General features: G+C 44.9%; 1 protein-coding gene across 1 annotated transcript in view; it reads right to left on the bottom strand.

Annotated features, from left to right (window-relative positions):
• Positions 1-215: 215 nt before the first annotated feature.
• CCNF (cyclin F) overlaps positions 216-16,269 on the bottom strand; it is a 31,341-nt gene continuing 15,287 nt past the window's right edge. The window contains exons 9-17 of the mRNA XM_018552349.1: positions 11,858-12,009; positions 10,637-10,801; positions 10,412-10,535; positions 6,308-6,488; positions 4,440-4,527; positions 4,168-4,267; positions 3,673-3,806; positions 2,859-3,031; positions 216-571 (exon numbers count right to left, since the gene is read on the bottom strand). Of these exons, the coding sequence (XP_018407851.1) occupies positions 216-571; positions 2,859-3,031; positions 3,673-3,806; positions 4,168-4,267; positions 4,440-4,527; positions 6,308-6,488; positions 10,412-10,535; positions 10,637-10,801; positions 11,858-12,009 (1,473 nt within the window). The remainder of the gene's footprint in view (positions 572-2,858; positions 3,032-3,672; positions 3,807-4,167; positions 4,268-4,439; positions 4,528-6,307; positions 6,489-10,411; positions 10,536-10,636; positions 10,802-11,857; positions 12,010-16,269) is intronic.

The following is a 16,269-nucleotide window of genomic DNA, read 5'->3' as shown; positions in this document are numbered from 1 at the left end:
AAATATAAAGAGAAACTACAGACCCTTCTGAATTACTGCATTTCCACCTTGTACCCCAGCTCATTATATAAGACTGCCAAGCTATTGTTCATTACTCTGCAATACCCTGACCAGACTGTACAAATCAGACCGACAACCAAGTTTCTTTTAAATGACAAAAATATATATATATACACATATAACTTTCTCTGTACATTAGGGAAGATGGGAGTTCTTTACAAGGGATCGGCAATATTTTCATCACTGTGCTGTGCTTGGTTTTTCCTCTTCACTTGCTTTCGGGCAGCCTTGAAATGAGTTGGACTGGTTTGGGGGAAAGGGATAGGGGTCAGCTTGTTGTGGGTCAGTCCTGGGGTTGGGGTGAAGGGAAGGCCAGTAGGAGAAGTAGTGGGACTGCTAACTGACGAGTAGCCGGAACTGTTGTCTGTGCCCATTACCAAGGGGTGAAGCGAGAGGTCTGGTTTTGCAGGTAGCAGTGGAAGTTTTGCTGTGTCCTCATCACTGGAGTCTTGGCAATGATGCTGTTCTGGGGGCATCAGGGACATGTCTACAATGCCGCTGGGACAAGTGACTAAAAGAACAGAGAACAAAACTGAATTAGTAAAACCCCATTTGGCATATTTAGTAAACATTTTTCCATCATTAATTATTAAAATACAATATTGTAATACTTATCCTCTGCAATGTTCCTTTCCTGGTGCCTCTACATGGCAGTATATGTTTAGATCAGAAGGGGCAAGGTAATATGAAATTGAGAAGCCAATCTGTCCACTTAAGTAGCCAGCAAGTTTATTTTTTTTATGAGCCAGCTCTGCTCCATTGGCAACTAGAAAAGACCTTAAAAGTTTGGCACGTGCTGTTATTTTTAGTGAGCATTGGCTACCTGACTCCTGGGATTTGTCTAGCCTTGCCTTAGATTAAGGGCGAGGTATGGTCTGGATAATGCCATGTAAAGGCACCTGGTGTCTTTCTGGCAGCATACACATTGTAAATAACTAACTAAGGAATGAACATTTAAGGAGTCGTTTCCAGCCATGTTGCTTAGATGAGGGTTGAGCACCAACCATATGTATGCTGCCATGAAGGGTCCAGGAAAAATATATATGCTTTGCCTACTCCCAGTCAGTAACCTGTGAAAAATATCATTACAGCTGAAAGAGAACTAAAACCCAAGTGCCGTTATTATGCTAGCCATATTCACATTCAATTTTAATGGCACCCCCACACAACCCAACACATCTGCATTGCAGGGCACCTCAATGCACGCTGTGCGTCGAGCACGCCCTTGCAAAAAGGAGTAGGTGTGTTTTTTTTTTTTCAATTTAACCCATAAATAGGCTGCCTTCATACAACGCACGTCAACATGCGACATAATATGCGCATTAACACAATGCACCAGAACGGAAATGTGTGAAGGGGCCTTGACACCAGAGCGGACCACCACAGCTTTACTATATAGACAGGCACTAGTGTGCCGTTTTACCCTAGTACCCTTTTTTCTTTTGATATTATTTATGTCTTCTTTTTAAATGTCAGATACACTTTGGAAGCAAAACAGATGCCAGAACAGATGCAGAGTCCCTGTAGTTGCCCCCAATATGTCACACCACTTGGGGATGCAAGCACTGACAATACTGTACAGCTCCCTCTCCAAGGCCTTTCTGCTCTAAGCTACCTCTTTCCTCCATGAGCCCTCTTCACTACTAATAACACCTTTCCGCCAGTGTTTGCTTTAATTAGAATATGTTAGAAAGAAAAAACACTTGTGTGATTAGGCAGTGATGGAAGCAGCCATATACCGGCTCTGGGACAAGGATGCTGGATCATATTTACAGAGGCACTGTTCTGAAACGGTTATGTGACCCATGAGCCAAGAAATGGCTGCTTCAATTAGAGCTTAATAACACTGGTATTATGTCTGTGAAGGTTCTCATTCATCCAGGTCATGGTATATTCGGTGCGTCTTCAAGAAACATACAGCAAGTCCAGTTGCCTCGACTTATTTTTTTTACAGATACAGGGGTATTACTTCTTATAGTCCCTTTAACACAGAGATGGCCAACTCCGGCCCTCCAGCTGTGCTTTCACTACAAATCCCAACACGCCTCTGGGAGTCTTGTCTGTAACTGTCAGTCTTGCAATGCCTCATTGAACTTGTAGTTTTACAACAGCTGGAGGGCTGGCGTTGTCCACCCCTGATTTAACACCTGAGCCTTGCGCTTGCTCCCCTACCTGTGGTGCAATTTTAAATTGTTTGTTGTAGAGGAAGGACATTTTATCTACATTGCCCTATAGACAGGGCTCATGCCCCAGGTGTCTCTGTCCCTTGGAGCAATTGATAGGAAAGTTTTGAGAGAAGCATGTTACAATAGGAGTGTCTAAGGCCATTTTCAGTAGTGCATTTATTACTCCAACACACCAAAGAGATGAAGTACGCAACAGTGGCGTAGTGGTTAGCACTTCTGCCTTGCAGCACTGGGGTCCCCGGTTCGTATCCCGGCCAGTGTACCATCTGCAAGGAGTTTGCATGTTCTCCCTGTGCTTGCGTGGGTTTCCTCCGGGTACTCCGGTTTTCTCCCACACTACAAAGACATGCTGGTAGGTTAATTGGCTCCTCTCTAAGTTGGCCCTCTATGTATGCATGTGAGATAGGGACCTTAGATCGTAAGCTCCTTGAGGGCAGGGACTGATGCGAGTGTGCAACTATGTAAAGTGCTGCATAAATACCTCTAATAAGACTAATAACTGAATATACTTGGGGTAATGCCTTATCAGATATCCACATGATAATATCAAATAAGGGAGCCATTACGACACTGGTCACACAAACACTGCAGAACAAATAAAAAGGAGCTTACCATCTCCTTCCCTTTCACCCTCGCTTTCTCGATCACCTTCGTAGCCGGAACAAGAAGTATCAAGACTCCAGTCTAAAAAGTCTCCAAGTAGCGCTTCTTCCTGATTGGATAGTTCCGCAGTGGGAGTGGTGACAAAGCTATCCCGGTCTTCCTGCAGGCTGTCCTCTCTGCGTCTATGAAAAGAAAAGTCTAGTTAGCAATTATTCGAAACATACACTGCCTGGCCCAAAAAAAAAAGTCACACTCTAATATTTCGTTGGACCGCCTTTAGCTTTGATTACGGCATGCATTCCCTATGGCATTGTTTCGATAAGCTTATGCAATGTCACAACATTTATTTCTGTGCAGAGCTGCATTACTTTTTCACCAAGATCTTGTAGTGATGATGGGAGAGTCGGACCTCTGCGTAAAGTCTTCTCCAGAACATCCCAAATATCCTCAATGGGGTGAAGGTCTGGTCTGTGGTGTGAAAATGAAGTCTCATGCTCCCTGAACCACTCTTTCACAATTTGAGCCCGCTGAGTCCTGGAATTGTCATCTTGGAATATGTCCAATGTGCCATCAGGGAAGAAAAAAAATGTGATGGAAAAACCTGGTCATTCAATATATTCAGGTAGGCAGCTGACCTCATTTTTTGGGGACATAACATTGCTGAACCTAGATCTATTATCCAATGGAAGGCTCTGACCTTTTTGCTTGCTAAATCCAGGTGGTGACTTTTTTTTTTTTGGCCAGGAAGTGTATCTAGGCGGCGTTAAACCATCATCGTGATAAATAAGGCTCCCTTCAGTGTGCATTGAGAATCAGTCTTTACCTTTTTGTCTTGTTCCCAGCAGGAGAACACAGAAAGGGATGGACATCGGGGAAGTCGGGTGTTATTGTGGAGCTTTCCGAATCCTGAAGGGGAATCCCGAGTAGAGCACACAAATGGCTGTAGTCCATCACCTGCTGAAAACAGCAAACAGACCGTTACTTTATTTGCTGCCCAAAAAAGCAACCTGCAAGACAATCCTAATCAATCACCACTACAGAGCTTATAGGCTAGAGTGTGGGCAACTCCGGCCCTCCAGCTGTGCTTTAACTGCAAATCCCAACATGCCTCGGCCTCTGGGAGTCATGCCTATAACTGTCAGTCTTGCAATGCCTCATGGGACTTGTAGTTCCACAGCAGCTGGAGGGCCAGAGTTGACCACCCCTGGGCAAGAGGCTTCTTTGACTGATTGGTTGCTAAAAAAACAACAAACAAAAACTGTCCTTGAAAGGCTTTCGATCATAAGATATGCAATTCCTTTTTCATTCTTGGTCTCACCTTTTCATTGCTGATATGGCCATAGAGGTCATTCTGAAACCTCTGTTTCACTGCAGTGAGGGACACTTGCCTGTAGTCTTTAGGTGCGTCATCGTGGAAGCTACAAGAAATGACAAACAATCCATATTACTATCAGCCTCTGATATCACCAATCTACAGACTACTCTAGCAAGCCAGAGATTAGTCACTAGACAGATTTGTTCACATTGGAAGACGGCCAATACGTGACTCATGCCTTCGCTATCCTAGCTTAGTTGGTAAGGTACACTCACCATTTTTTGTGCAACAGAAGAACACAAGGGGTGAGATGTTCCAGAGTGAAGCCTGTACTTTCCACCAGCTGGGCAGGCCATGGAAGTGCTGCAGGAGAGACAGAAGGGGGAAAAAAAACACCATTAGCAAAAGCTAAAAAAACATGCCCCAAACACATTTTAGATCTTCTTTCTCTTGCATGGTGCTCTGTACATATGAAATGTAGTTCTGCATATGCCAAGCAGACAGCTGTTTTCAACCATTAGTTTTACTAAAACAATTACAAAAGATTTATCATTTAGGTGTGCCATTGGAGCCTGTTTAAATGCGGCTGTGCTGGTACAGTTTATCCCAAGTGCACTCTTGTAAAATATTATTTTAAAGGAGAACTATGGGGTCAGTGTTTTTCCCCATAGTTCTCCTTAAGGTAACGGGAGGACACAAACTAGCGTCCTCCCATTACCCTAAGCTCAGTATACCGCGAGCTACAGCTCGCGGTATACTGAGACGCCGGAGCGGATCCTGACGTAGATGACGGGATCCGCCCAGCTGCGTGAGTGACAGCTAGCTCTGCCTATCTAGAGGCAGAGCCAGCTGTACCCGCCCCCTCCCCCGTCCGTTCCGCCAGTCAGCGCTGGCAGATCGGAGCGGGGAATCCAGCCCCTCCCCCTGTCACGGCAGAGAGCCGTGACAGGATCGAGAGGCGAGCGAACCCGGTATGTGTTCGCTCACCTCCCGATCTACTGAGCCGACCTGTGACAGTCTCATTGTCACAGGTCGGCTAGAACTATGAGGTGAGTGAAATTCACTCACCTCATAGTTCTCCTTTAAAGGGCAAGTATTGGGAGAGTAAAATGTACTCATCCCATTACTTAAGAGCCGGCTTGTTGCACTGCAGCTGTCTTCCGTTGGGTCTATATGCTAAGCGATCACCAACTGCTGATCACTCAGCTCACGTTCTTCTCCATGCAGGGATTCCCCCTCCCCTCTCTGTTTCTCCAGCTCTCATTAGAGGGACAGACAGGGGAGGGGGCGGGCACATGTGGCTTTGGCTCTAGAGAGGCAGAGCCAGCTGTCAATCAGGCAGCGAGGTGGAACAGTATTGTCCGGATCTTTTCCGGCTGCAACGCAATTCTACACGGTCAGCAAATAGAGGCCAGTAGCCCGCTAAATAATTACTGACCAAAAAAAAGGTTTGGCTTTAGTTCTCTTAATTATCTCCATGTAACTTAGATAAACATACTGGGATTAGAGACAGATAGATAGATAAATAGATATCTATTTATCTATACACACACACACACACACACACATATATATATCTATAGATATATATATATTGCACACACACACACACGGGATGCACCGATGCCTTTACCGTGTATTTGGGTGAGTACTCTTACTCGCCCAAATGCTCCAATACCTTCCCAAATACCCGAACTTCCAGTCAGAGGGAGATTTCTTCTGACCGGGAATGCCGCGAGGGAACATGGAGCTGGCCTCCAGGCCAATCAGGAAGCCGGGCGGTGGGTAATGACCCGCCTTCCTGATTGGCCAGGAGGCCGGCTCCATGCTGATTGGCTGGGAAGAATCAATCAAGAAGTCGGGCAATGACATGCCGCCCAGCTTCCTGATTGCCCGGAAAGCTGGCGCCAAGCTGGCGCCATGCTGGCAAAGTACTGGTATCGGTACTCGGTATTGGCTAGTACCGAAATATATATACTCGTACTTGATACCGAAAAACTGGTATCGGTGCATCCCTAATACATGCATACAAATTCTTACAAAATTGCAGTCATAATCAAATGCACTATTTGGTTATTCTCCACGACAAGCTGTAGAATGTTAGCAGCATGAAGACAGAGATCCAGTGATAGTGTGGACCCACCTTGTTTGTGCAGGATCCTGGCTAGCAGCAGCGCCCCGGCAGCGATCTGAGCTGCAGAATAAACAGAGAGCTCTGTGTACAGCAGGGAGAGCTCAGAGATGTAGCTGCAGAGATGTACCGTGCTCCTGTCCACCGATACAATATGAAACAGAACATCCTTGTAGTCGATCACAGTAGGTACCTTAAAATAAAAAAAGTGCTTATTATTATTAGTTTGTTTTTGAATTTGTAACAATTGAAAACAGGTCTACCTGAAAAAAGGAGAGAGAGGGAATAGCCCCTTTCTTGCTGCCTGTGCATCCCTGTTCAGTATAAATCCTTCCCTGGAGGCAACTGGGAAACCAACACTTCCAGGAGTGTCAATCTACTGGTTCTCAACAGCACCCAGTGGTTCCTCCCACCGACCACCACATCATTAGTATATCCTGTAGTGAGGAGGAACCACTGTGGGGCACCAGGAGAATGATACTCTTAGGAGGTATCAGTTTCTCAGAGAACTTCAGTGGAGGATTCCTGCTAAACCTCTATTCACACAAGTTGCATGCGTGAACGCATGGCATGTCTGTCGCACATCAGCATATGGCAGCCCATTCATTTCACAGGTATGCCCTACTAGCCACAAACTCTGCATTTTGAGCTGCAAACTCCACGTCTTGCTTACCGCGTTTGGGGTGCCATAAATGATGGCACTGCAAGTGCAAAATGATTTTGCGCACATTAATGCATACAGCTAGTGCGAATGGGGGCACGGGCAGCAAGAAATAACTCAGAGCTATTTGCCAATTTTATTTTCAATGACCGGGTTGGTTTAAAGCTGAACTCCAGGCAAAGAGCTAAATACATCGCTGAAATGCATAAATGATTGCCGGTTTACCTGTAAAAACATTTTTTTCTGTGCATTCATTACGGAGATATACACAGCCATATCAGACAAAAGAGCCGGTTCTGGCTTTTCCCTACTGCAGTTAAACAGTACAGTACAGGTGGTCAACTCCCTCCCTTGCCTGTGATTGCACAGCGGCTTACAATAGTCTATCCACTCTCTTCTCCTTTTTTGCCTAGGGTCCAAAAAAAAAAAATTATACTCACCTGATCCTCCGAGCCGGCTTGCTCTCTCCAGCCTCCCTCCTCCTCCGCTGCAGCAATGGTGTTTACCTTGGCGTCATCACTCACATCCTATACATTGTATTGGATGTGATGACTCGAAGATTCCTAGACTGCTGAAGCAGAGGGGGAGAGACGCTCTAGTCTAAGAGCCAGTCGACACCCAGGATCAGGCGAGTATAACTCCTTGGCAAAAAACAAGCAGTTAAAAAGGAGAACTATGGGGTAAGTGTTTTTTTCCCTTATAGGTCTCTGTAGGGTCAAGGGAGGACATATACCACTGGTGGCGAACCTCGGCACTCCAGCTGTTCCAAAACTACAAATCACAACATGCATCTGCCTCTGGGAGTTATGTCTGTGGCTGTCAGAGTCTTGCAATGCCTCATGGGACTTGTAGTTCCAAAACAGCTGGGGTGCCAAGGTTCGCCACCACTGACATATACTAACCTCCTCCTGTGACCCAAAGCTCAGAATATCGCGGGCAATGCGAGCGCCTCAGCCGGGGCTGATCCCAACATTACTGCCGAGATCCACCCAGCTGTGTGAGTGACAGGTGGCCCTGCCTATCTAGAGGCAGAGCCAGCTGTGCCCGCCCCCTCTCCTGTTCGTTCCTCCAGTCAGCGCTGGAGGATTGGAGAGGGGAATCCCTGAGGGGAGTGGTGACTGACAGTTACCGCTCTCTGCAGGGAGATGATCGGGAAGTGAGCGGATCGGCGGCATGTTTCTTCTTACTTCCCCGATCTATAGAGCCGACATGTGACAGCTTCTTCGTCACAGGTCGGCTCGAACTATGAGGGTGAGTGGAAATCACTCACCTCATAGATCTCCTTTAACCCTTGCAGTGCAGGAGTGGCCCCACTGCAAGGGTTAATCAAATGTCTGCCTGGAGTCCTTCTTTAAACTAGTTGCATTTAATCATTTTAAATGAAGACATCACTGAATTCTTCTGTGTTATTTAGATCAGCATGGAGTTAATTTTTAAAAAGAAAAAAAATTAGCTTCATGAATTGATGTTGTAATCTCTTTGAACAATGACCACGCCAGGGACTGTATGTTATCGCCAATTGCTTTGTTTCTGCAAAAACAGAAGTTATCTGCCACTCTTTACATATAAAAGCCTCCTTATCTGCATAGCGCAGGGCAAAGACACTCCAGACTGATACTGGTAATCCCAGCGCTCTATCCTCTGTACATAAAAACATTGTTGTGATTCAGTGTGTAATAAAAATGGACAAGGGTTAGAATGAGCAATACAGACAGTGGTCAGCAGTAAAGCAATTTGAAGCCATAACTTTTTATTTACCATATTGCACATAAAGCAATCATAAGAACTAATAGTAAGCAATGGAAAGCCCTACTGGCCAATCAGAAATCACCCTTCACCAGGACAACTACATTGAAATACTAAAACCTTCTATAAGAACTGACAAAACGTGGCTGCAGTCAGAATATCTCACCACAGTCATACTTTAGATAAAAGGATTACCACCTCAGTTATACTTCTGATGAAAATATCTAAGTTATGACTGAGGTGGTAGGGGAGCAAATGACCAAGACAGAGCTCAAAAATACAAACAACCATATAGGCGTATTTTTACATTTAAAGGCTTTATTGTAATACAGTAAACTCGCAGTTATCCGGTATTCAACTAACCAGAACTCTCACCTAACCTGAAAGAACCCCCCCCCCCCTTTACTCACTGTTTTGCTCATCTACAGCATGCATTACCCTGGAAATAATCGTGTGTCTATTTGTCTTAATTTGCTTTTGATTACTGCATTTCAATATTAATATGAAGTTAATGCAACGTTTATGTTATAATATGGTATAGTATGGGGTATGGAATTAAACCTATTTTTATTAGCAACTCTCAAGCAACCAGAAACTACATGTATCCGGAATCTATCAATCCACATGGATGCCGGATAACTGGGAGTTCACTATACAAGGTTTTACCATGCTGCTGGTGAAATCTGCAATGTTCAAGCCCTGTTTCAAGATAAAAAGACTACTTTTCTGTGTTGTATTTGGAGGTCAGTGCCATCAGTATAATAAGGCAGCCCGAAGCTGTTCCTTTGGGTCATGTGGGGGGCGCTCTGCTGCACATTGTTTGCAGTGTGCCTGCCTCCCCTTTCTGGCCAGCGCATCCTAGGTTGCTAATAGCTGGGCAGGAAGATGTGTAAGGGCTAAAACACTCTGGCCGATGTCCCGCTCAGCTTCTGGCAACCTTTGACATCACTGGTTGCTAGGAGCTGACCTGGATGCTCTGGTCTGCCATGCCCTGCTGCTGATAATAGAGATGTCCCATTGCACCCCAAACCAACATATTGCAGGATATAGCTCAAGCAGGTGCTGAAATGACCAACGGATGGTGCCGTGGAACTAGAAGAAGTAATAAGGTCATCAGCACACCGAGGTCCACTTTATCGATGCGTCTTTTATTGATGGTCAGATATACATGGTGTTGCAAGCAATCTAAACATTTTGAAGCCACATGTGGTCCTTTTCATAAAGGCAAAACAATGTGACATGGACATTGGGTCACAGTGTTTTGGCTAATGAAGGGACTGCATGTGGTTCCAAAACATTGCGATTGCTCAGGACACCATGTTTACCTAAGCGTCAATAAAAGACGGACCAATAAAGTGGACCTTGGTGTGCTGGTGACATTACTTCTGCTGCTGATAATAACCTTCCCCACACTTCTTTAGTGGCTCAATCACCCACCACAGACAGCAAAGTACCTGATAATTCTAGGAAGACATGTCACTCTCTCCTTCATCCCATTGATGCAGTGCTGGGTGTTTGAGTGGCCAGTTGCCAAGTCTGAGCATTATCATTTGGGGTTTTTAGCCTTGTGGAAGTCAACTTTGAGCATACACACAGCTTTCTCTTTTGGCTCAGTTGGACAAATTGGGTGGTAGGGAAAAAAGTGTTGGGTGGGGTTGAAAGCTATTCATATAACGAACGAATGAAAGAAAAAGAGAGATTACACCTACCCTAATTCTTCCCTCCAGTGCAGAGATGATCTCTCCCATCATCCTTACCAGGTCCTCATATTTATAAGTGTTATCCGTCAGCCAAACAGCTTCTCGGATGGTCAGGATCTCTTTACTAATAAACCTGTGAACAGAATGAGAATATTGTTTATATTGTTTCAGATAAGTTAGTTTACAATGGTATTAGCATCTGCTCTCTAATTGACAAGGCAGACAAACACTCACCGTGTGCAGATCACCATACAGGCGATGCCCACTAGCTGAAGCCGCGCTCGGGGTACACTACGTAGCTTCAAGTACCGATCTACCAACCCTACAGTCATATGTAGGCATAGGCTAGAGAAATCTTTCATGGTTGCCACTTCTACCAGCCAGTCTATAAGGATATACCTGGAGGAGATAGAGCATGCAGTCAATAAAACAAATATATGAACAACCACATCTTCAATGAAAATAAAACCCAACTAATATCTGGTTAAATAAAGGCCAACAGCCCTGACATTTTTATTTCAATACAGCACATCCCTTCTGTGAAGTGTGTGGCGGCAGTTACAAGGGGAAATGTGGACAGGGGAATGTGTTCTCTTTGCTCATCCAATTGTGAGCAAGTCCAGGTAGTGCATACTTCTGAAAGGATGCCAGAAATGTGTTTCTGTGATATAACTCACTATACAGAGAGCACAGGAGATACCTGATGACTCAAGTTTTAATATATTAGCAGAAGTTAAAGAAAAAACTATACATACACAGGGAGTGTGTGAGATGAGATATATATATATAAATAATTTTATTTACAATTTTTTTTGCAAAAGCTGGAATTTACCTTTAATTATTATTTTTGCATGGGGAACATGACACAATATAGAGTTGCTTTACAGCCAAACTATAATTTACACACCACACTGGGTGTGTAAATTATCATTAGCAGCTCATACCCTCCAGCTGTTGTGGAACTACAAGTCCCATGAGGCATTGCAAGACTCTTGAAGGCCACAAGCATGATTCATAGACGCTGATGCATGATGGGATTTGTGGTTAAAGCACAGCTAGAGGGCTTTATGTGCACATTATGTGTGTAGGGCGACTGTAAAATAGAAAATTCTTCCCTCGCAGCATGCCTGCTCCTACACATACCACTGCTCTTCCGCTGAGGTATGAGTGAGAAAAGCACATGGAGCAGTGAGGTGCTCTGGTCGCATCGCTCGCATCACTTTTGCCCATTCACAGAATACCTTCTTTTCAAAGAATACAAGGCATTCTGTGATTGGAGGAGGAGAGATGTCACATCTCCTCATCTCCTGCAAAATTACCGAAGCCAAACACCAAGACAAATCTGTCCACGTGCAATGACTTCCACTGACAATCTACAAAGTGTTAAAAAGAAAGCACCCTGTAATGAGAACATAAAGAGTTACACGAGGCTGTAGTAGAGGTTTCAGCATTTACCGCATAGTGTCATTCATCCCCTTCTGCTTGGTGAAAATGCTGGCCTTGCTAATGGGGACAGAGGACTGGAAGACGTGTGAGACAAGTTCAGAAGCCGCCCTGTACTCCTGTCCCAGCTGATTCTTGTGCCCGCAGGACTTAGCCAGGGAAATCTGAATATGAAGAGAATGGTGGGATTTAGTGCAATCATTTAGAAAATATCGCATAGTAAGCAGATACTCCTCTAAAAATGCCTCTTCATTATCAAAGAGCTCACGCATTTTACCCGCAAAACAGTTTTATTTGAGGAAACAAAGTTCACATCAATGAAACAGAAGACAACACTGTCTGGATATAAGGGAAATCTAAGGTAAACAATGTTGTTGCCACAAAGTTGATCAAGGCAATAATCAGGAGTAAATAAAACTAAAATGTAGTGAATGATGTTATTATTTTTTGTATCAAGGATTAATATTGAAAGTATATCTAAAGCTGAAATGTTTGGTTTTAGATATAGGATGGAAGGGTCAAAGTGATATTAAACCCTTGTTGTTCAGCACTGTAGATGTACCCTTACTTAATGGGGTTTATTTGGTTTTAAATCGCTCCATTTCTTTTATTTTTTACCCAAGTTCCATACCACGGCCCCCTCCTCTGCTATTTAAGGTCGTCTTCTTTTCCTAGCAGGTTGCAAAAGAGGCACCCATACATGCGTGTTCCCAGCCAGGAACTGAACCGAGATGTGTGCGTCCACTGAAACACATACCAGGCATGACAAGCAACGCCCCTGCTCCCGCCTCCTCCCTCTTCACAGCAATTTGACAGGCAGCTGCAGCAGCCTATCCCTGCCTTGGCCTCAATGCCCTCAGAATGCCTCTTCCACAACCCAGAACTTCAGGAAAGCAGTGCAGACCATCTTAGAGGCGGTGGGTATGGCCGAAAGGTAAGTGTTTGGAGGTGGGGGGCATGCAAAGGTACTGGATTTTTTACCTTAATGCAGAGGATGCATTAAGGTAAAAAAAACCGTTAAAAGGGCTATTCACACAAGGGTGACGTGTTTGGAAAAGGCCGGAGAAGTGAACAATCTAGGACAACATAGCTGAAATGGAAAATTATCTGAATTGGAGATTTCTTCCCAATCAGCTATGTTGTCCTAGATGTTTCCCTTCTCCTGCCTTTTCCAAACTCTTCACCCTTTTGTGAATAGACCAGATAGCCAGTGTGATTACATTTCTTCAAGGTTAGGGACATCCCCGCTGAGATAGCCGTCACCGGAACAGGTGTCCCCTAAAGAAGACTCCCTCTTAACCTCCTGTTCTGGCGACAACCAACATTTTGAAGTTTCCATCAGTGTCTGTGGTCAATGACAATGGTCACCAGGACAAATGGCGCGGAGTGAATCACTGCAGCGGAGACAGACCGCTATAAAAACCTGATAAGGTGGTCAAACCCTTCCACACTCTATCCAAACCAAAAATACACTTAAAGCCCCGTTCACATTGAGCGATTTATCGCCCGGTAATTCCAGCGATATTGCGGCTATTTACAGCGCGATATCGCTCTTCAATGCATCTCAATGGGGCAAAGGGTCCTGCTGTCGCGGGTCGTGTGTCGCTACAGCAGGACCCTTTTTGGAGCGGATTTTGCCGCGATTCTCGCTTGCAAAATGCAAATGATTTCCACTCACCTCATAGTTCTAGCCGACCTGTGACAATGAGGCTGTCACAGGTCAGCTCAGTAGATCGGGAGGTGAGAGAACACATACCGGGTTCCCTCACCTCTCGATCCTGTCACGGCTCTCTTCAGGGAAATCTGAATATGAAGAGAATGGTGGGATTTAGTGCAATCATTTAGAAAATATCGCATAGTAAGCAGATACTCCTCTAAAAATGCCTCTTCATTATCAAAGAGCTCACGCATTTTACCCGCAAAACAGTTTTATTTGAGGAAACAAAGTTCACATCAATGAAACAGAAGACAACACTGTCTGGATATAAGGGAAATCTAAGGTAAACAATGTTGTTGCCACAAAGTTGATCAAGGCAATAATCAGGAGTAAATAAAACTAAAATGTAGTGAATGATGTTATTATTTTTTGTATCAAGGATTAATATTGAAAGTATATCTAAAGCTGAAATGTTTGGTTTTAGATATAGGATGGAAGGGTCAAAGTGATATTAAACCCTTGTTGTTCAGCACTGTAGATGTACCCTTACTTAATGGGGTTTATTTGGTTTTAAATCGCTCCATTTCTTTTATTTTTTACCCAAGTTCCATACCACGGCCCCCTCCTCTGCTATTTAAGGTCGTCTTCTTTTCCTAGCAGGTTGCAAAAGAGGCACCCATACATGCGTGTTCCCAGCCAGGAACTGAACCGAGATGTGTGCGTCCACTGAAACACATACCAGGCATGACAAGCAACGCCCCTGCTCCCGCCTCCTCCCTCTTCACAGCAATTTGACAGGCAGCTGCAGCAGCCTATCCCTGCCTTGGCCTCAATGCCCTCAGAATGCCTCTTCCACAACCCAGAACTTCAGGAAAGCAGTGCAGACCATCTTAGAGGCGGTGGGTATGGCCGAAAGGTAAGTGTTTGGAGGTGGGGGGCATGCAAAGGTACTGGATTTTTTACCTTAATGCAGAGGATGCATTAAGGTAAAAAAAACCGTTAAAAGGGCTATTCACACAAGGGTGACGTGTTTGGAAAAGGCCGGAGAAGTGAACAATCTAGGACAACATAGCTGAAATGGAAAATTATCTGAATTGGAGATTTCTTCCCAATCAGCTATGTTGTCCTAGATGTTTCCCTTCTCCTGCCTTTTCCAAACTCTTCACCCTTTTGTGAATAGACCAGATAGCCAGTGTGATTACATTTCTTCAAGGTTAGGGACATCCCCGCTGAGATAGCCGTCACCGGAACAGGTGTCCCCTAAAGAAGACTCCCTCTTAACCTCCTGTTCTGGCGACAACCAACATTTTGAAGTTTCCATCAGTGTCTGTGGTCAATGACAATGGTCACCAGGACAAATGGCGCGGAGTGAATCACTGCAGCGGAGACAGACCGCTATAAAAACCTGATAAGGTGGTCAAACCCTTCCACACTCTATCCAAACCAAAAATACACTTAAAGCCCCGTTCACATTGAGCGATTTATCGCCCGGTAATTCCAGCGATATTGCGGCTATTTACAGCGCGATATCGCTCTTCAATGCATCTCAATGGGGCAAAGGGTCCTGCTGTCGCGGGTCGTGTGTCGCTACAGCAGGACCCTTTTTGGAGCGGATTTTGCCGCGATTCTCGCTTGCAAAATGCAAATGATTTCCACTCACCTCATAGTTCTAGCCGACCTGTGACAATGAGGCTGTCACAGGTCAGCTCAGTAGATCGGGAGGTGAGAGAACACATACCGGGTTCCCTCACCTCTCGATCCTGTCACGGCTCTCTGCCGTGACAGGGGGAGGGGCTGGATTCCCCTCTCCGATTTGCCAGCGCTGACTGGCGGAACGGACGGGGCGGGTACAGCTGGCTCTGCCTCTAGATAGGCAGAGCCAGCTGTCACTCACGCAGCTGGGCGGATCTCGACGTCAATGTCGGGATCCGCTCCGGCGTCCCGAGCTCAGGGTAACGGGAGGACGCTAGTTTGTGTCCTCCCGTCACCCTAAGGAGAACTATGGGGAAAAACACTGACCCCATAGTTCTCCTTTAACTTGTCAACAGCAGGATCTCGAACACATTGGGCGGAATTTATCAAAACTGGAGCACATGTGCATTGCAACCAAAATCAGCCTCTCTTTCATTTTCAAATTTTAACTAAACAAATTGAAGAGAGTTGCTGATTGGTTGCCCTGGGCAACTGCTACAGATTCTGTTTGCTCCAGTTTTGATAAATTTCCCCCAATGTGCTGGGTAAGATTTATTTGAAGATGAGTAGTATAGCTCTTCAAGCATCATTCCATGAAGATACCAAGTCAATCCCTGAACATATTTCAGGAAAAATGCCAGCACTTAACATATATCAAAAGCCAAAACTTTTTTTTTTAGAGAGGAACTCCAGGCAAAAAAAGTGAGACACCCAATTCTCCAAGCTAAATGTATAGGACGTGAGGACGCCAAGGGACATACCATTGTAGTAGAGGAGACTGGCAGGAGGGAGCACTGTCACAGCCAGCCAGCCCAGAGGATCAGGCGAGTATAACTTTGTTATTTTCCTCCCTAGACCAAAAGAAGCAGTTGTTTTTTTTTTAACCCTTGCAGTGGAGCTACCCCCACACTGTAATGGTTGACATAAAATGTTTTGCTTGGAGTTCTTCTTTAAACTTTAGCATGGGGAAATCAAGCTTTCTGCCCTGCCAGGATGGACAGAATTAAGAATCATTTGCTTGTAAAACAGCTCACATCTATGGATTTAATTTGTGTATTTAGCTTTTTGCCTGGTG

This window comes from Nanorana parkeri, unplaced genomic scaffold (assembly GCF_000935625.1).
Source record: "Nanorana parkeri isolate BGI_ZX_2015 unplaced genomic scaffold, ASM93562v1 scaffold85, whole genome shotgun sequence".
NCBI lineage: Eukaryota > Metazoa > Chordata > Amphibia > Anura > Dicroglossidae > Nanorana > Nanorana parkeri.
This window is presented reverse-complemented; position numbering and strand designations above follow the sequence as displayed.